This window comes from Diachasmimorpha longicaudata, chromosome 5 (genome assembly GCF_034640455.1).
Source record: "Diachasmimorpha longicaudata isolate KC_UGA_2023 chromosome 5, iyDiaLong2, whole genome shotgun sequence".
NCBI lineage: Eukaryota > Metazoa > Arthropoda > Insecta > Hymenoptera > Braconidae > Diachasmimorpha > Diachasmimorpha longicaudata.
Window position 1 is genome coordinate 4,164,171 of NC_087229.1, and position 20,940 is coordinate 4,185,110.

At 40.4% G+C, this 20,940-nt stretch overlaps 1 protein-coding gene across 1 annotated transcript; it reads right to left on the reverse strand.

The window, feature by feature from the left end:
* Positions 1 to 329: 329 nt before the first annotated feature.
* LOC135162979 (homeobox protein HMX1) lies at positions 330 to 17,858 on the reverse strand. The gene is made up of 4 exons (XM_064122015.1): positions 17,101 to 17,858; positions 16,257 to 16,996; positions 5,186 to 5,414; positions 330 to 1,241 (listed from the first exon to the last, which is right to left on the reverse strand). The coding sequence occupies exons 2-4, from the start codon at positions 16,981 to 16,983 to the stop codon at positions 1,004 to 1,006; spliced, it is 1,194 nt and encodes a 397-aa protein (XP_063978085.1). The 5' UTR covers positions 16,984 to 16,996; positions 17,101 to 17,858; the 3' UTR covers positions 330 to 1,003.
* Between the last annotated feature and the right edge of the window lie 3,082 nt (positions 17,859 to 20,940).

Here is a 20,940-nt window from a genome sequence, read left to right on the forward strand (position 1 = left end):
AAAGAAAAATTTTCAGGCGATCACACACATCCAGAACCACCTGCGCCGGTGGTCCCCAATACAAAAACGTCAGTATATAACGACATATAGACACATTCTTAGAGAGAAATTGAGTTTCAAGAAGCGGTCTGGAACATTTGTCTCCAAATAATTGACCCGGGCTCGGGCGTAGTGGCTTCTCTGCAATTATAGGTAGTAAACGCGGCCACATCCGGCATACAAGTGAAACACACTCTCCTAGGATACGAGAGCATCATAACTTCAACCAGTGAGATAAAGACGGTGAGCAATCGTTACGGGGAAATAAAACAATTACGAGAATCGAAAAAAAGAGCGACCGGATGTTGTTATATGATTTGAGGGGATGATGCACACGGTAATGTAGGATGCCACCTTCAATTTGGACACCCACTAAAAAAATCTTTGGCAACTGCTGAGGGAAACAAAGATGAGAAGGATAAACTGGGAAAAGGAATAAAAAAAGGGCCAGGTGTTTTGCTGAATAATTTAAAGGAGAAAAAAAAAACTCAAAAATATATATCCCGCATAGAGTCGTCAGTAATTAGTCTTCATTTTGTTTTCTTGAATATTTATATATGTACAACATTACACGTACATAACATCACATAGCTCGTTATACATCGTACTCAATACTCCTATCTTTTAATCAGAATTTTTAATGTATATATTTTTTTTTCTATTTTATTTCATCTCTCACAATTCTTACACCGATATGGAGTTATAATCACTCGTAATATTGTTACGACAATAGTATATCATATCCTAAGCTACTGTAAAGAATAGTTTGGGCTCAATAATCCAAGTGGTATTTACATGGCATACCTCCTGACTCCTCTGCTCGCACTAGAACAGCTCCCTATATCTTACAAGTAATTTCATTCAAGTGTATGGGATTATTTACATGAGTGAGATATGTCTTTCTTGTTCTTATTCAATCCATTACAATTTTTTTTTTCACCTCTCTCGGTATCGGAAAAATTTTTTAGCAGATGGGCTCGGTGAGGGGTTGAGGTGGGCCGTAGGGTGAGGCCCATTGGTTGACCGCGTGACCAAGAGGTGGTGCTGAAGATTGACCGTCTAGATTTGCAACCGATGCACCGCTGGGATGACTGCTAACTCCGCCTGGATATCCGACTTTTCCCAAGGCTTCTGCCTGCAGTGATAGCATTAGACGATTCGCCGCTTGTCTCTCTGCCTCTCTCTCTTCTGCCGTTTGTCGTCTAGAAGAAACGTATTAATTGAAAATCGACGGTACAACACAGGTTGTGTGGGATATTTTACGTTTAATTGTTGACCGAGACAGAGAAAAGTTCGGAAAAATTACCAAATGAATGTGGCAAAACAATTATGCGAATGCCTCTGAAGTTTTAGTAATTTATTTAGTATTTTTTATGTAAACGTCACTTTTGTTCTGGGTTATCCAAATTTTTGGGCAATAATTACAGCAATTTTTGGTCCGTGTGAGTGGGTGTTCTGATTGCATGGGACGAAAGCTTTTTTTTTATATTCATTTACTTGAAATAAATATTTTTTTCTTCGTTTATGTGGTACGTTGTGATTGCGCCGGAGCAGAGGAGCTCGACGTCCGCGCAGATACAAGAGCCAGGCGGGGCACAAAAAATTTTTATCTATTTTTCTTTTCTACCCAAACAGACCTACATACCCACAAATTCTTCCGTAAAATTCCTACCCATCACCAGGCAAATGATGGGTCAAACAATGTTCAATTCAAGAAATAATAATTTCGCCGATATTTCGATGAATGTCCGAGTCGATTAAATCGTAAAATTTATTCGTCCGAGGCGCCAGTCTGACCTCGGACCGCAATCAGACATCCACAGTTGGACATTCCCGCTCCATTAGGGCTTAATCTCTGCTACCGGTAATTAAATGGTTGTGATGTATATAAACCCGGGGAATCACCCCTAGACTTTCTGCCTTTTTTACACTCCAACATTCTCCTCTATTTACATAACATTTTTTTCCTCTTTAACAAATCGCTCTGCGAACCCACGATCAACTACCGAAATCCGGCATTGCCGAGAAAAAAAAAATAACCAAAGCATGATGAAACACTCGTATATGAAAAAATCTCGTTTCCGTCCCCGTTTTTGTCCAACTCGTATTTGTGAACGCTTCGAACTAATTTTGAGGTTTTCCAAGACTAATCATTAGCGCAAACTGGTTCTCCGAGTTGAGTGTGGATGAACAGAGGAGCTCTCTTACCTCGTCTCCTAGCAGCTAGTTCACGTATATATATTTCTTTAACATCGCACACACAGCACTCCCTTACATCCATGAAACAGCTTCCTGTAATTTTACTTAACTCTTTTCGGCGCTTTTTCCTTTCTTTCTCTCTTATTTTTTTTCCCGTTGTTTTCATCATGATTGCGTGCCCATATTTTTTGTCTCTTCAGGTATAAAACCATCATTGGGTATTAGTTGAAATCGAACAGTACACGTTGAAATGAATTCCCCGAAAATTAGAAATTTCGTTAGTAGTTTTTTGTTGCGTTATACCGAGTATAATTGGACGTTGGAGCATTGGGGGAAATTAAATTTCAAAACACGTGCTTTATACTCCACTGTTTGCTGTGACATTACATCCGATTCTCCCCTTCGCCGCCAACCCCTACCCCCACCCGCCCACCACCGCCCCCTCTTCTCCACCCCTCACACGGCTGTGTAATTAATGCGGTTAGCAATTAATAATTGAAAACTCTGGGCCGATTACATTTCGCAGCCTCCCACTCCCCCTGCCATCGCACCATCCACTCCATCGGATGTTCAACCGAGGGAACAATTGATTCAGCTTCACCATCGGGAATATACAACGCGCCATTATCTTACGAACCAACTTGCGTAATTGAGAAATAAAAAAAAGGATTCGAATAAAAGTTTGAGATGGTTAGGTAATTTTTTGCGAAGATGTAAAATCTCACAGGAAACTCCCGACTTGTTGTGGCTTAAAAAAAAAATCATAAAATACGCGGAGAGATTCTCTCTGTAAAATTTCTAGTCGAGATATTGGAAAGAATTGTAAGCTACCGATTGGTAAAAAATCTGGAAAATATGAGTCACATGTGATAAAGCCTGATTTTTTTTAAAAGGATAAAATTATATAAAATTTCTGTACAATTCTTGTCCAACAAATCACGCGATTTGGAAAAAATGATGAAACCTCAAGGAAAAATGCGATTATCTATTTGTTTCCACCCACTCATCTCCCTCTTCGTCCTTTCTGCCGACAAACCGTGACGGATCCGTGGATTTAACATATAAAGAGTAAAACAAAAAATGAAAAATGTCGATAATCAATGGAGACATGTCTCCAACGACAAGAGAGTACCGAGTGCCATGTAAAATAACGAGATGACCGTAGGCACGAACGAGATAACTCGAGCTTCAATAATTCAGATACCTAACAGCTTAGCCCTGTCCCGTACATTATGTAGTCGTCCTACCCACCCCAAGCTCCCTCGGTCGCTCCAAAACCGCCCTCTACCCCATTCCATCGCGCATAACCCCACTGCTCCCTTCTCTCGCCCACCCCTCCTCGCAACTCCCCTTTCCTCACTGTAACTCCATTTGACTTCCGCGGCTTCGCTTTTCCTTGGCTTTTAAACTGTCAAACATTCGAAATCCAACGTTTGAATCGCTTCGATCTCCTCGTGTCGGAATACCATTTTCTCGTCTCGCTTACACACCCCACTCTAGCCGTTTAAACATTCATTCATACCCCTATTTCCCCCTCCATCTCTTACTCGGGCCTTTTATCAATGTGTACGTAACAGCCTACCTACACGATTTCACCATGTTTGGTGGCGATGGATTGGATTCGCGAAAAAGGAGGTTTTATCTCTCTAGTATTTGTCGCTCGATTTACATGAAGAAAAATACCTAATGAAACTTTCCTATCTGTTCCGTAATTCCCTAACCAACAACAATTTTCCAATTTGTTATGTGAATATAAGTCACAACAATAAACTTTAATTTCGCATTTCTTCTAAACAGTAATGAGCAATTTCCTACGAACTCAGCGTGATCACAAGTCATCATCGACTGTATTTTTTCGATTTTTTCTAGGCATCAAAAAAACGATTTATGATTCAAGTCGGCGACGACGATTGATATAAATAGGATTGGATAATTCATGGAATCGGTTTTACACCGCAGTCAAAGCTTCGATTGTCGTCTTAGTCAAAAGAGTTGAAACAGCCACAACGATTTTATTCGCATCGAGTGTGGCATAGTTCAAGTAGATTCGGGCGTCTGATCAAAGTCTGAATCTACTCGATGCAAATCTTACCTCATCCGATGCACAATTGCAGAAAAAAATGGTAATACGATCGACGATGGTGAGATTATCATCGATTGAAAAATTTCTAGAACTGCATCACGCCCCCACAAATAACTAATTTTCAAAAATCACAAAACTTCCGTTCCCTTCGTAAGCAAAAACGACTGAAAACCGTTGAAAGTGATGTGACAGTATCGATGAACGGATCGTGTAAGTATTTAAAGCCGCAACAACATCTGATGATTATCTGATGTGATGTACAGTACAGGGTTAAATGAAAGGTAATTTAGTACGAATGGAATTGTCGTACTCCATAATTGCATTGGGAAAAAACAGTAGTATTTTGAAGTGACACATGCTATGAGTCACGCCGACATTTCCGGAATTCTAGAGTCGCCGTAGAGAAGATAAAGCCACCGAAAATGAATAAAAACAAGTATGAGGGGGAGGGGAATTTTTGGGATATGACCTTGAACCAGTCCAGGGGTGGCTTTTAAATATTTACTTCTTCTTTTTTTTTTTTATTTCGATACTGCGATATCGTCCGGAGAATGCCGGGTGTCTCGCCGTATGGCGCCCCTACCATTCTCTACCACTTGAGGACACCCGCGTGGGTTATTCTTTTATCTAAATGACGTGTTTTCGGACTGTGGTTATCTTGAAGAGGGAGCCCGGTTTAATACGTGACGCCTGGACGCTAAAAATGTTAACGTAGAATATTCAAAGTCACTATTAACATACCGAAGACAAGTCGGACTTTTTCAACATCTCGAAGCACAAAAAATACATCAATTACGGGAGTTTATCGTACCATCAAAATAAAATTTTAAGAAGTGATAATAATGATGAGAGTGTGACACGTACCTCCACTTTGTTCGCCTGTTCTGGAACCACGTTTTGACTTGGGCATCCGTCATCTTCAGAGACTTGGCGAGAGCTGCCCTCTCCGCTGATGCCAGGTATTTTTGTTTATGAAAGCGTTTCTCCAATTCTGCAATTTGTAATCTCGTAAAGCTCGTTCTTGGCTTCTTTCTCTTGGGTGGAGTTCTGTTTTGATAAGGATGGCCGATTCTTCGGGGGAAGGCACCCGCCACTGAAATTAACAATGAGAAAAATACATGAGGAGAAGGGGAATTTAATGTCATTCTCCCAGAGAAGATTTTTAATTATAAAAATTCTCATTTTCGAATTTCCCCCCCGATTCTATAATTCGATTTCGTCTCGTGGCAATTTTCAAGTTATTTGAAATTCATTTGAATTGTTCGAAAAATTTTCCTTTAAATAATACATCTTAGAATGGAAAAGCCGGTGGGCGCAGGTAGCGGTGTAATATCCCATTCCTGTCGAAAATTGAATTTGACGGGTGACAGGGCTCATAGTACACCTTCAAAATGCCATGCAATTATCGTAAAAGATGAAAGGGCCGTAGAGTGAACAGTCATTCTTCCCCTTCACCCACATTATACCTTTTTCATGTCTTCGTTCTCTGTACATCCTCAAAAGCTAGCATCCCCATTCCCCCCGGTACTATACTGCCGAGCAGCGCTTCCACAATTCCAGTTTATAATACGATTCCTCTCTAACCCATTGCAATGGCCTCTCACTCGGCTCTACTCTTTCAGCACTTGCGTCACTGTACTCCCTTATTATTCGGATGATAATCGCGTACTGGTTCTTATGCCAGTTATATTATCACTCTCGTAACCCCATTCGTTCGCGCGCCCCCGCTGTTAAACAATTAGTCCTGGAATTTCAAGGCGAAAGGGTCTAAATCTCTGAAGAACTTTTTATTGAAAATTTTGAAAGTTCAGGCAATAACGTGCCTTCATTTTTTAATTTTTAATAAACAAAGTTAATTGAAACCGTTCAAAAATCAATGACTTTTCAACACAAAAAGTTCTATTTTCTGGAGATTTTAGAATGACAATAAAATACCGAATGTGTTCCATCGAAATTGAACTGATATTAGCTCTGACATTTCAAAATTTATGACAATATTTATTCAATATTTATTGAACGTATAAATTTCCAATGACCTTCAATTTTTTTGAAATTCGTCGTGAACATCATTACGGCCATTGATACTCTCCTTAATTACTGATGTGTGTGAATCTTAAGAAGCCAACGCATTATCATTAATTTACTCCAAACCATCAACAATGAAATTACCCTTTTTATGACATAATGGAGCCCATTGTTTCCAGAAGGCGAGCACCTTCATCAATTAGCCCTCAGGCATATTGATTTTCAAATACGATAAAGTGTCATTGTTGGTGAAGGCCCGCCATGTTGAACCATGGTGTTTTTTTTTTCTCATATGTATACAAGTGTTGTGAGCTTTCGTGGTTTGGGGACATGGATTATTCTGGCTCGGGTTAACCGCCATACACAAGGTTAGCGTGTCTAACGACACTCTTGCGACTTAAATTCACCTCAGGAGTGTATCGGGCGTATCAGAGGACACAAACACGCGCCCAACCGCACGACAGTATATTTTACCGCCCTTTCAATATGATTTATTCCTCAATAATCAAGAGATCGTGAGCTATAACTGCCAACAGAGTATCATATATTCAAAGAAATCAATTCACTCGCAGAGAAAAAAATATTATAACCGATATCGACGGATACAAATTCAAAAATATTTGGAATGGGAGATTCTATATTTTGGAAAGAAATATTCAACTGATGATGCGCTTCAATTTTTGCGATTTAAAAATCCAAATGATAGCGTGAAAATTCGATATCCGTTCGTGCGAGAAAATTTAACGTGAAACAATTTTAATTTGTAAAAATTTCTAACGACGACTAAGACACAAATAGGGCTGATAACAGATGAATAAGAAAAGAGGGTTGGCTGCCGACAGTTCCCATCACTAGTCAGACAGGAATAAAGAGAGGGTGGCAGCAAGTGGAACCAGGGAGAACAACCAACCCCCCATCCCTCAGTATCATAATACGAGAAACGACGAGCGGAGGGAATCTGCATTTGCAAGTCGAGTGACTCCAGATCCTCTTCAAGGGGTGGATGGGGAGAGGGGGTTGAGGGACATTTGGAAGAACAAAATGGCGCACGACCAGGGCAAAATGGCCAGCATAAATAAACAGGGTAGCGGTGGTCGGGTCTTGGTTACATGTGAATGTGCTTGAGAAACAGCACTACCTCCTCGGATATTTACGTAGACACAAATTTAGTCTCTCGAGTGTACATTATCATATACATGTCGACAATCTAGATGAGAATAAATGATTCTTGGTATGATTGGATGGAGGTAAAATACATCAGCGAAGACCATGAAAATGTTGTATTTTCACAGGGGAAACCTGTGACCCACTGAGCTTGAGACATAACCTTTGTCGGTTTTCTGACTCAATCTTAACTGACGTTTAAAATGACTCAGGCGCGAATTTGTGTGACGCAACCCTCTTTCCTTATAAACTAGGCACTTCTAATCTCTGTGACAGAAGTCTTAGCGAAAGTCATTATTTCGCTGCTCACGTTCGAGTTAGCCACGTTAATGGAGATTGTGGCCTTCAAAGTAAATTGTTTTTCTGCAAGGATCCGTGATATTGTACTCTACTATGGCTCATAAAATTTCAAATATTAAATAAATTCTTTAAAAGAAAAAAAATCAGCAAAACACATTCAAAATTGCTTTCATATCGTACACTGGATCATTATTTGAGATATCAGTTTTTTCTATTATACATAATTCATTATTTGCTTAATTTTATTCTCGTGAATGATATCCCTCCCAAGTGAGTGTCAGATTTTTTAAATATCAGTCAATGTAAATTCGTTGAGGATTTCGGAATAATTTGCGTCGTAAGAGCCAAAAAAAATATTGAAAATTTCCACTTCGTCCCCCATTTTAATCACGCGAAAAATGAGATATTCACACGTGTAAGGAGTGCGCAGCCCTCTGGGACTTTTATTGACGGGATGGTATACGTGGGGTTTGTTTAATTTTATGCGATTTTTTATCGGCGCCTCGTAATATCGATAATGTGAAGCCACCGGTGCGCATACACCAACTTTCCGTACCATAAGGGGTAGCTAAATGTAAGAGAGGAGTATACTTTACATCGAGTTATGCAGGAGTTTGAGAAATGATCAGAGTTACCCTCTTTGAGTATCATTACTATGTTTCACCCGAGCGCGGAAGGAAATGATGAAGTATTTAGTATTTTCCAAATTTACATTCCCATCAAAGTGAAAGGGTAGGAATAAAGGACACCTCAAGTGCGCATGAAGAAAACGGGGGCAGAGCTGGCGGTTACTCAAGAATATGAGAGTATCCATCTCCGTACATTTTTTTCTTATGTGAAAATATTTTATCCAGGATAATGTACTTTCTACGAATCCTGGATATACATGTTACATATCGTTGCCTCTCAGGGGTTGTCGGCTAAGTTGGTTGCCCGTATATGGACTCCTTCCTCGAGCCGTCAATCGTAAAAACCATTTGAAAATGATGTTAGTGCGGGGTACAAGCTTTACACGCAATGTGAATGGTCATGTGGCATTTTGTATTTACTGGGCAAATTGCGGCAAACGAGTCGTGCACATTTCCTTCATTTGTTTCTTCTCTCTTGCTGACATTCTACAACAATGATGTTAAAATCCAAGCGGCCGGAAAATCCATGACATCCGCCTGTCGGGCGATGTGTATACATGAACTAAATCCCCGGTGAGTCGTTACTCGCTCATCCAATCATCGTTACCTTGTGTGGCTACATTATTGCCGACCCTCTGTCATCATGCAACATCACGATTTTTCATCCCAATTTCGGAAATGTATCATCTACGGCAGAATAATTTGGCCAGAGGAATCGTCACCTCGTTTAAGCCGAAAAGAAAAACATTTTTTTTCGGGAATCGAACAACCGATACCCATTCGATATCGATCCCTGGTCGCAATTCACCTAATCGGGGGAATTTGGTTTATTCTACATTCATTCGGTTGTGAAACAGTAAAATAAGACAATTTTATTTATGTCTGGGTTTTATTTAAAATGAGATTCACAGAGAGAAAAATTTTTCAAAAATTAGGTGACTATTCCATAATCTGCCAGGCAAAATAATATTCAGTGAAAATGACGGAACAGTTACGGACTTTTTCAGTGAGCTTTCAGGAAAAAATATGGAATGAAAAAATATGTTGTTTTGACTGACAGATCACGGACCAGGGACGTAATTTTTAAAGACATTTTCTCACTCTGTTCATTGATTTTTGTTGTTTGGATTTTTTCCAAAATTATTTATCCCACGAGAGTTTAATGTGCTGATTAAAAAACCATGGGATGATGGATATATTGGGAATAATTTGTTGTCAAAAAAATAGCACTATACTATACGAGAACCATTTCCAATGTTTTTGATAGCGTGTAAGAGGAACATTTTCTAGAAATATTACATACCTGCACACGGTACGGGAATGCAGAAAGGAATGAAATATAAGAGGTGAGAATACCACAATCACGCAAAGCAAGGACACCTCTGAAATCTGTTTGCTGCGGTCAACCCGTATACTTGGTGTTAACGGCATTCTACCCCTCGCAGCTCCCTCCTAATACTACGTCTATTTGAAAGGGTCTCGTTTTGAGAATTGAAATCTCACGAATGAGGCATTGACAAGGTGATTTAACCACTTTTCCATTATTACCCAGAGACAAAGCAAACTCTGAGTACAAATTCAAGTGGTTTTGTGTGGTCTAACGCTATTTTATTTAAATATTCATCGTGAACGTCGGCTATGCCATTTAACAAACACAAGCAATCCATCAACTGGCGAACAATTATCAGAAAAAAAAAATACTCTACCGATTTTGTCCTCGGAAATTTGTTGCACTCATTGTGACATAAATTTTTTTTTTTTCATTGTCGAGTTAAAGCTGTAGTGACACATGGCAAAGGCCAGTGCGAATAACACGGATTTCTCCTGGGGTTTGGAAAAATCGCAAATAATGCGTGCCGCGGTATTCTACGGGGGGAAGTATCGTCCTGGCCACGATGAGGGTGAGTTGAAAATACTTGGCAATATTTTTTCGTTCGCAGTTGAGGGAGTATGTACGATATCATCCCCACAGGGATGTTTCCACGCCATCGTTTACCGATTCCTCATGCATATGTTAGAAACAAACCGGTGGAGCAAACAAAAAATCTCGAACAATCTTCGCAATTGAAATTATTGTTTTTTCGTGCAGTGGGTAATGAGTTTTACTTTAGCGGTAATGTGTGAGATAAAGGAGAGCAGAGCAAAATGATACCTCTGGTTGTGTTTCATTTTGTGCAGAGACAAATTATCAAGAGAGGAACGAGTTCACTTTTTTAAATAACTCTAATGGAAAAAATTCTCTTTAAAATATATCATTCGATGTATATTTAATTTTTCTGTTATTGGAGCACTTCAACACATTTTTTTACATATTAAAAAAATATATTTTCGTGTGGAGCGGCTTTTAGATCGTCGTTATCAAGTATATAAATTATTTATCACAAAAAGTCGGTCATGACGATAATTTTTACGCCGATTTTTTTTTATTTTCACCTGCTATTTAAATTCCAATCCTTCTCTGATCTCGAATAGCTGATTTTGTCATAACTCTGTTATTTCACGATTAATTAATCAATTAGTTGTACAGTTTAGAATTGTGAAAAAATTGTAATTATTTGAAGGTGGATAAATAAGGGTATTTCATTAATTATTCCAGAATGAAATATCATATTTTACAAGACTCTGATCTTACCCAATGCCTCCATTTTGTCAACATGAGTTAATGAATTCGCTCATTCGAATCTATTCTATTTTCCTCTCTTGGATAATTAATTTCATATCACACCGACGTGTGATATATAAATGGACGTTACAATCGTGTCGACGTACACAGACACTCAGCTAATTGACTGGAGCAAAATTAAACTGAAGTCACGTTAATAATGTAAAGCCCACCACTCCTCTGCATCAAAGTGAGCCTTCCCTTCATCCTCATCGCACACATTCACCCGCAAACTCCCATAGTTATATTTGGTGTAACAATGATGGACGAGCTGTGCGCCCAACCTCAAAGTTGCCAACCTCGAAATACCAAAATCCCCCAAAGTTTTACGCTAACACGATCAGTCAACACCAAACCCCAAAACTCGTTGCTTGGCAGCATAATCTCTACCTCCTGATTAATTATTACGCAATAAGAGAATGCAGTGTTGGTTGTATCGAACGACGCACAGCAACGATTTGAGCGACAGGAATTTATCATAGTTTCTCTTTCCAACGGAATTTATGAAAATTAAAAACGTGCTTTTTTTACAAATCCAGATACTGTAACACCTCCAGTTATTCTCAGTACTGAGACCATCAACTAAAGCACCGCAGTACTTCCTACCGTCGGCCTCAAACAAAATTAAATACGCGGTATAATGTACGTATTGTACAGCAGTCGGCCTGATCATTGTCTACCGAGAAACACTTTCACAAACAAAAAAAAAAACCCCAACTGTCTTGTTTACTATTCAAATGGAATCGTTACCAAGTACTTGAGCGTCAGCCATCACTGAGGCTGCTACCGCAATTGGTAGCTAACACAATCCACATGTTTTTTTTTTTTTTTCACTTGAAAAATCATGTCCGCGAACGCAATATTTCACAGCAGAAAATCATATTATCGATAATTTCCGGCTCGAGAAAAAAAAATGCTGCTGGAGAAAACGTACTTACGATAATGTGTATTAGTGAACATTTGGATTGTAGTTATTCCACGAATGGGGGCAATAAAAAGCCCGGTTAACATTCACCATTCATCTTTTCTAGCCAATAGCGCTGACAGTTAAATTTATGGATTTACGCGATCAGTTTGCACTCGTTCATGCGCGATTATATGCTGTCTCTAAAACTCTTCCGGCACTCCTTCCCTTGCATTATCATCGGTCATTGCACCTCTAGAAGGTCTCATTGCAGTCGTAGAAATTCCACCCGGTTCGCCTTTCGCAAACGAAGAAAAAAAAATCGGGTGGATAATAGTGTACGGTTCTAACGCAAATTGGATGAAATTAATATAAGATTATCCTTTTTTACGGCCAAAAAAAGTCTTATCACTCACTTGGTGAGCGTCAGAAATGAGAATGTCTGGTCAAAAACGAGCGCAAGTTTTTATCTGCTTGATTCAAGTCGGAGGAAACGGAGTAATTCGCGCCCAGGAACATCAGACAGTTGTTTTTCCCAAAATTCTTTTTGATTTTTATAAAATACATCATAACAAAGTCTCAGTGAAATATCACTGCGACTTCGGAACATTCAATCAATCGTGGATCAATAATATTAACAAAATGTTTTAAATAACAATCGCCATCTGAGGAGTCCCTTCACATAGAAATCTCGTCTTGGTTCGGCCATTGCATCGACTTGAATCAAGTCGTAGTTGTACTTAAATCAAGTCTCTTCTCACTGGATTCACGTCAATGACTGGTCGCGATTCCCCGAACCGTATTATAATTACTGATTAATAACACATTATGAGCAGTGAGGACTGTCGGAAGAAAGAAATGAAACATGTCAGTTTTGCATTTACCAATAGATGATTAGACTTTATACCCACTAATTAGCATTCTCCTCGCGAGAGTAACTACCGCGTTACACACGGCTTGTACAGCCGTCGAGTAAGCGTGACAGGAGTCTTACTTAGCGCTCTCTTGTTTCTTTTTTTATATCACAACATATCAGTACATAGCATCAGAATTATTCATTATTCATTACATTAATCCAATGAAATTTCATCTCTGATTGAGATCATTTGCTTTTTTTTTCAATGCATTTATAAAAACTTGATGATAAAAATTGAATTGGTAGTCATTCCGCACTAAAAAAATTGAAATTTTATCAAAAAAGTGGAATAAAAATCATAACAAATAATCGGGGACAAATTATCAAACTTTTCTCTTCCTCCGTAAACCATTATCGTCTTTTTCTCATCATCATTTCCGTCATTGGCATTATTTTGGCTAAAAAACTTGCAGAGAAAGTGCAGAACAATCTGACAACTTTTCATTTGATCTCAAAATAAAATCAAATTTCGTAAAATATTTGAAATTAAATAAATCTAGCGACGGGCCCTTCTTCGCAGCCGTTCGCTTCTTCGATATTATAATTGAAAATACTTATCTCCGACTACTTATATGCCGAAGAATTCTTCGCGTTGCGGCTTATAAACACTAATTGAAATTCAAGTGTATTACCGCGCTACTGTGCGATTTGCCTTGAGTTGATTTTTGTGAAAGGCCTGAATCTCCTTTATATTTTTTCTCCTTGAGATTCGCAAGAAAAAATGAAAAATAAAAATAACTGAAGAAAGGGGAGGGGGAGGAAGAGCGAGAAAAAAATTAGAAGAAATGAAATCGATTCCCACGTTGAAATAAGTAGTGGAGCACGTCTTAAGAAACGGATAAGGAGCATGGGATACATTCGTTTGAAGTGGATCTATATAGTCACCTTTAATTGGACCACTGTTCCACTGATTCTGTTGGGCTTACCTGAAGAGGGGCACGAGGCGTAGTTTAGAAAACCCGTGTGAGTCGATACCAACAAAACATTCAGCATATATATGTTAGCAAAGGATAGGGCAACTCATCCAAAGTATGGAGTTAGGTTGCAAGAGATTCTATTTCAGGTTTTGGTCACGCGATGCCTTTTTTCTCTGATTCCACGTACCCTGTTATCTCTGGCCGGAGGCCAAAGCCACTCGGCGCTATATACACGGACACATCTCCACTTGGTTATTGCCGTCGGTCACTCGTGTGTGTCTATTCGTGTTGTTGGTGTACACTTGTTGTTATGATTTTAGTTTATTATTTTATTTATTTTTTAGGTCCAAGATTATTCACATTTGGGAAAACCAACGCTCTTTCGCCTCTTTCGCGATCATCGGGACACGATTTTTTACTCGATCGTCGAAACATTAAAAACCTTTTGGCGGGAATTTAATGAGTTACGAGACGAGAAGCCGCAGTCATTTCATCTGGTAGAAGTAGCGAGAAATTAAATGACACTAAAGATAAAACGTGCCAATGCAACGACAGGTTACTTGACCATGCACGCGTGGTTTACCAGGATCGTTAAATATCTGCTTTTTTGTATGAATTCTAACGGAGTTGAATTTTACTAGAACATTCCGATTCATTTAATTGACGAATAAAAAATAATCTTGAACGTTCACTATTTTTTCGAACCATTTCGTACAATTCAGAGTTGTTGCGTAAAAATGATAAAAGAGCTTGTTCAATTCTAACTTCCACACTCTATTTTAGTAAATTTTATTTCCAAAATAATTGATGATATTTAATGTAATTTTTGTTCAGCTCTTTCTTCGCGTATTGAGTTTAAAATCAGATTAAGAAGAAATGATAACCGCCCTCCATGTAATTGACTCGATTGAAAAGGCAATAGAAACCAGGTAATGACCTTTTCCAAGAGCTGTTTGGCGTTTCAACGAATTGGCATGAGGAAAGAAGTCTTGCTGGTGTTGGCGATCTCATTTGAAGGAATATTGTTCGCCGGTAAATTGAAATCTACACTTTGTGTTTACCGGTAAATTGCACAATGTTCCTGAGCTAAAAGCCTTTTTGCAACAATCCGTGGCACTTTGAGCTATACTATTGCTCAATGTTCGATTTAGCTGCATAAAGTAGGATGCTTTGAATTGTATCATTGAAGTGAGTCAAGTGATCACGTGTATATGGCATCATACCTACTATTGAACTGCACGCAGGAAAAGTAACCTCGTTTTCATTGGTAAAGAATACCGCGGTAAAATCATTAATATGATAATTCCAATTAACGATGCTATCCTGTCCATCTGTCATGGCTTATCAATTCACTTTATCAGCATAAATTAAATGTTAATCGTGAAGAAACTTGTCACGCCAATTATCCCACCCACTTGGATAGATTTGAGAAAGATAGTGGGGCAAATGAAATGAATTCAATGCAATTTTGCACTGGAACTCAATGATGTTGATTTGAACCTTTCGATCCTGACGCTCTACACCCGAAAATGTGCAAAGATTGTGCCCGGATGTTCCACCTGATAATCGTGAAGGCTATCACCTCCTCACCTCATTATAAATCAATTTTTTTCACTCCAAATTTCGTCAGCGGTACATCTCCGATATATTCCACTAAATCGAAAATTAATCATCATCTGCCTCACAACATATCATTAGCCTCCATTTAGCATTTTGTCAGATGCTAATCCTCGCGACCCGCATTCATTATCGAGCATTTCATTAGCCATTCCAGAAAAATCAATCATCAACGTAAAATCTCACACACCACGAGCGTTACCTGGCACCCCACTCCTCCCTGATCAAATAATTTTTGGAGTCTTGATCCAACACATCCAATACCCAACTGATCTACGACAATTTCTTCCCGACAACTCCAGTCTGACGGTGGCTCTTGCGCCTCCACTAACTTTCCGTAACCTCTCTTTTCATCTCTCCCCCCATGAAATATCAAAACACATGACCGTATAATTCAAAGATTCTTCATTTGCTACTTCGCTGTGTAGCGTGCTCAGGATTTTTCCTTCCGGCAAGTGAAACAGCCTCACCGGGAATTACTATCAAGCCAAGTATAATATTGTACTCGCACCGGCGAATACATTTAACTCACGCTATGGCAATATAATTCTTAGCTTTCATTATCCGCACGAAAAACACGACAGCAGGGAATTCGTTTAAGTGTACTCTAATTACGTACTTCACACCGAGGTGCGGCGTCGGCAGTGGCATCCCAGTGCAACTCTTGTCCCTCCACCCAGTGATCTATCCTCCGTTACATATATCCGCATACACGAGTGTATTCATTCGTTGAAATTCACTTAGCAATAAAAAAAAAAAAAGAGCAAGGTATAATAATGGTGATGGCCCGGTGATTTTTACCTGCAAGACGATCCTTAAGATGTGGATGGGCTTGAAGTGGATGAGCAAGATTGGCGAGTAAACTGGCCCGATGGAGGCCAGCAGCAGCAGCGGCCTGCTGCTGGCTGTGCTGCAACGCCTGAAGGCTCCAGGGTGGTATAAGACCAGCCTGAGACGTGATACTGTTCCCAGGTGGGCCATTTGGTCCTGGTGGCCTGTGGGCCGGTACCCTGATGACCCCACCACCAGTGTATATTAACCCAGAACCACCTGGGAAAAGTCTGAATGGCGCCAGGAGATCAGCTGGATGCATTTGACCAGTTCCATGCATATCTGGAGTACTGCCCGTATCATCGTCATCCTTCTCCGACATTTTTTCCTCTAATTCAACACCCCAGGATCTTCTCTCATCCTCATTTGAGTTACGATTGTTGCTGTCCTCCCAGACCCACGAGGATCGTCGCTCTTTATCACTGTCTGGATCATCCGAGCTTGGGCTCTTCGCCTGATTCCTACCACTGCCATCACCCAGGAGACGACTTATACTGAACGGATGACTTCTTGGTGATACATCACTCGGTGTCTTCGTGTGCATCGGTGGTGGTGATGTTGAACACTCCGACGGTGCTTCATTTTGATGATTGTCCCCGGAGTTAACGTAATTACGTGGCGAACAACTTCGTGAATCAAGTTCGTCGACGTTTATCTCCTCTGAGGGATCAACCTCGCTGTCACCGTGATCGGACATGTTGAATTACTGTCTATGGGTGAGTAAATTGCAGTGTTATTTGAATACTATGGGCTGGTATCAATCGGCATTGGCCATTATTGATGTAACGAATTTATAATTTCGTCAGAGATTCACCTCAAATTTCTCCCACGACGAGCATCGGCCTCGGTAATTTGGAAATTATGGAGCACGTAGGCGACCTGCCGCGAGCATCTCCTTACGTACGTACCCGTATCTCTGTCCCGTTTGTTCGTCGGCCATTTTATGGGCCATAAACATTCACGAAGGCTTTTCCAGGTAAGGTGGCCAACATTCTACTTATGCCTCTCCTCCACAACTTCTTTTTCTCTCTCTTGTTTTTTTTTTCTATTTTTTACCCGGTATCAGTACCAACCCTGTGCGATAAATATACATATACGGTTACCTCGTTTTCCCTACCCTATCATTCAGATGATCGGTACAGCAGTTTTGTGTAATTGTTGTGCTCAATTTTCAGCGTTTATTTTTTTCTTCATATTCCAGCGTAGGTGTACCAGGCGCTTTTTTTTTTTACGAACATTTACCAGCACACATCAGAAGTTTTGACAATTAACCACAATTCCCACAGTCTTTTATTTGTTATTCTCACAAAATTTTCTATCTCGTTCTCTCCCAACACAATCACTACCCCAACAGTTTACCGATCAAGTCCATATCCACCGGTCACTTTCCAGCAATCATCACAATTGATTAAATTCCATAAACGACAAGTCACAGACCACAGATACATGTTCAATCGATTTAAACCACCTGGTTGGAATTTAAATCGACAAATTGGCCAGTAGTAGAGGGGACAGAAAAAAAAAATAAACCAAATCAAAGGCCAATCTCTGTCGGTGAACCAGCGTGTTCGCTTCGTCGTGGTAGAGTGAATCGGCTCGGTGATTCTGACTACTCGGGACTCGTGATACCAGGTGGTTATCCCCACCGTGACGTTACCATGTAATCGAATGGCCCGCGTTCACCCAGCCACGCCCAGCCTCCCTAGTCATCCAATAAAACCCATCCACGCCACGCCCTCACTGTCTCCCATTGGTTCGAATCAAATTGATACCTATTTAACATTTGAACAGAATGTTGCAGGCGATCGCCTTTTTCCCCTGTATTATTTATCAGCCTCGTCATTTTTTTCCCCTCGCGCTCATTTTTCCTCTTCCTTTTTTCCTCCCTCGGCCCTGCCCTCCCTGCTCCAACCGCCTCGCACACTCACCCTGCACTGGCCCACTCTCCGGCTCTCTCCCTCTTTCTCCTTTTCCCTCTCACAAATTCGCGAACGCACCTGAAGCGCCTGTCTCTCTCCCTCTCTCTCTCCCAGGCTCTCCGCCCGCTTCGTCGCATGCCGTAGAAGCTGTGGGACTTAATTACGCGAATGCGCGCAAGTCGAGCCAACCTCCAATTCTCCTACCTCTCGTTTTACTCCACACACTCGTCTCCATTCTCTCACTCTTTTTCTCGCCTCTTCTGCAACACCTCACATCATCCCACTCGAACCTCGGCTTTGTCTTCGTCTATTTTTTCTTTTATTCTCTCTTCACTCCCCTTTCCATTATCTCTTGTTCTCTCTCACCCCCAACCCCCTCTGTCAGCTCTTCAAGTATCACCGCAGAGTTTCTTGCTTCATGAAACACAGCTCTGAGCGTTTTAAATAATTCACAGACAATTTCTCATGCGTTTAAAAGCACAGTACACACTGTCGATTGAACGAGGCCTCTGGGATATGACTTAAAATCATACTGTAAATATATAATTTCCGTTGATCCATCCTACCAGCACTTTTATGTATCCCGGGGCAGCATATGTAAATGCTCACAATTCTGATGATTATTCGAGTAAAAGCAATCCATGTGCGTAATTTTTTTTTTCCAACCTGTTTCATCATTTTCCACGTAAGACAGCTATAAAATTGCTGAACAATAATTCAACTCAATATTTACTGCTGCGTAACGGATTGATATTTACGACTTTAGAATCATCATAATGAGAATATGCATGCTGATATAGCACTGCGTACGTATAGCCGCTCACTTACATCCTTTTTTGCATGATGGTCCTTTCATGAGGTTTGCAAATAAGCGTTTGCAAAGCCACGTAATATCCCAGCAATGATCCACCGATAGTTTTCATGAGGTTAATTATGAGAGCTATGCACTCCCTCTCCTTCATTCTCCATGGTACGTATTCCGGTGCCTCCGGCAATAACCACAAGAAGGAGATGAAGAAGATGAGGAGGTGGTGGAGGTGGAGAGAAAATGGAATTTCAATCTCATAATTGTCCCATCATTCCTCAACCACCACCGTGTGCCATCAATTTTTCTTTCAATAATCTTAGATTGGGTGCGGGAAATTGTGTGATTCCACCGCCGATGTAACGATTAATGGCGTTTTTGGGAATGGCCCGGGGGCTGGGGGTTGTTTTTCTTATTCTTCATTTATTTAGGGGAATTGTTCACGTCTTGGGGAGGGGGGGGATGGGATTAGGGATCAATTTGGACCGGTCTCCGCACGTCACTCGGGGCTTTTCACCGACTTGAAAATTATTTATACGCGGGATACGATCACCCCTTTGCTGAGAGAAGGAGGGTTGACGACTCAGGCGAGGGGAAGTGTGGGGTGGGACACTTTGTGTGAGAACCTGGAATTCTCGGCTAAGGGGAACGCGACAGACTGAATTAGGGGTAAAATCGAACGGCTATGAAATTTGAGATTTTTGCGCGTGATTGACTCTTATGTAATTACTAATTAAATACCTCGTTAGTATTAGATTCGTAGTAATTTGAATTCAAATCACAGGGATTACAGTCGTGAAAAATTCAAAACGGAACTTCCCATAGTTGAAAAAAATAACCCTCTTGCCTAGCCTCCATTGTACCCCAATCTTCTTAATTAATAAATGAAATTACTCACATAATATTCGAACAACTGTTTCTCTCTTATGCTCGTTGTTTCTGTGAATAATGCGTGTGTTTGATTAATAAAACCGAAAAGTAAGTGATCAAATGGTGAATGAGGGAGCAGTATCACTGATACAAAACAGACACGTCAATTTCTCATGAACGCCCGCTGACTGTACGACACCTCGTTGCTCTAACTACTTCAGTAATTCCCCAGTGACATGCCCAGGGGAGTTGCAACGGGGCGTGTGAGCGAAAAATGCCCCCCCGTTACTCTTTCGTCCATTGTGTGTCACAGTTTCCCCCCCCCCCTGCAATTCTCCCCGCAGTCGTATTGGAACGCCAGAGAGCATGAGGGGCCAATACAGCTTGATGAGCGATATGCTCCACTGGCACTTGTTGTGAAATTTAATCGTCAAGTGGGAGATCGATTAAGGGCTCGGGTGCCACGAGTCTCAGTTACAGGTGATTGTTCTCTCTATTGTATGACAATGAGAGAGAGAGAGAGGGGGGGGGACAAATGTTTTATTGTATTTGATCGGAGTAATCGCTTGTTATCAATCCGAAATTTCCAGACGAAAACAACAAACGAGTCATTGAAGGGGTGATTTTTTATTTTTAAGTGGTGATGTTCGTTTGAATTTAGGTAATTTCGTGGAATTGCTCGGAATCGCCGATTTTTTAGATGAATTTATCGATTGGTTAGACTCGATAAAATGTCGCAAATGTGATTTCAATGTCAATGGAATGTTTATCATACATTCTCATCTGATTTTTGCATGAAGGAGAATGATGAAGATCAACTCCCACGGCGCGCAGTAACCCATATTTCAGGGCAATATGTAATGTGTGAAAGTAACGACCTCTACGGTGTTCTCGAGCGGTTGAAAATGTGTTTGAAGTCATTATACGCACACACTTCAACCTTGGATTAATCTAGACAATGTGGATTGCATCAAGTGGTTGTAGGAATTTGGGGGGCAGATTGGGGAGCAAAACCTGAGATTTTCCGCAAATTATTGACATTTCGTCTAAAATGAGTACA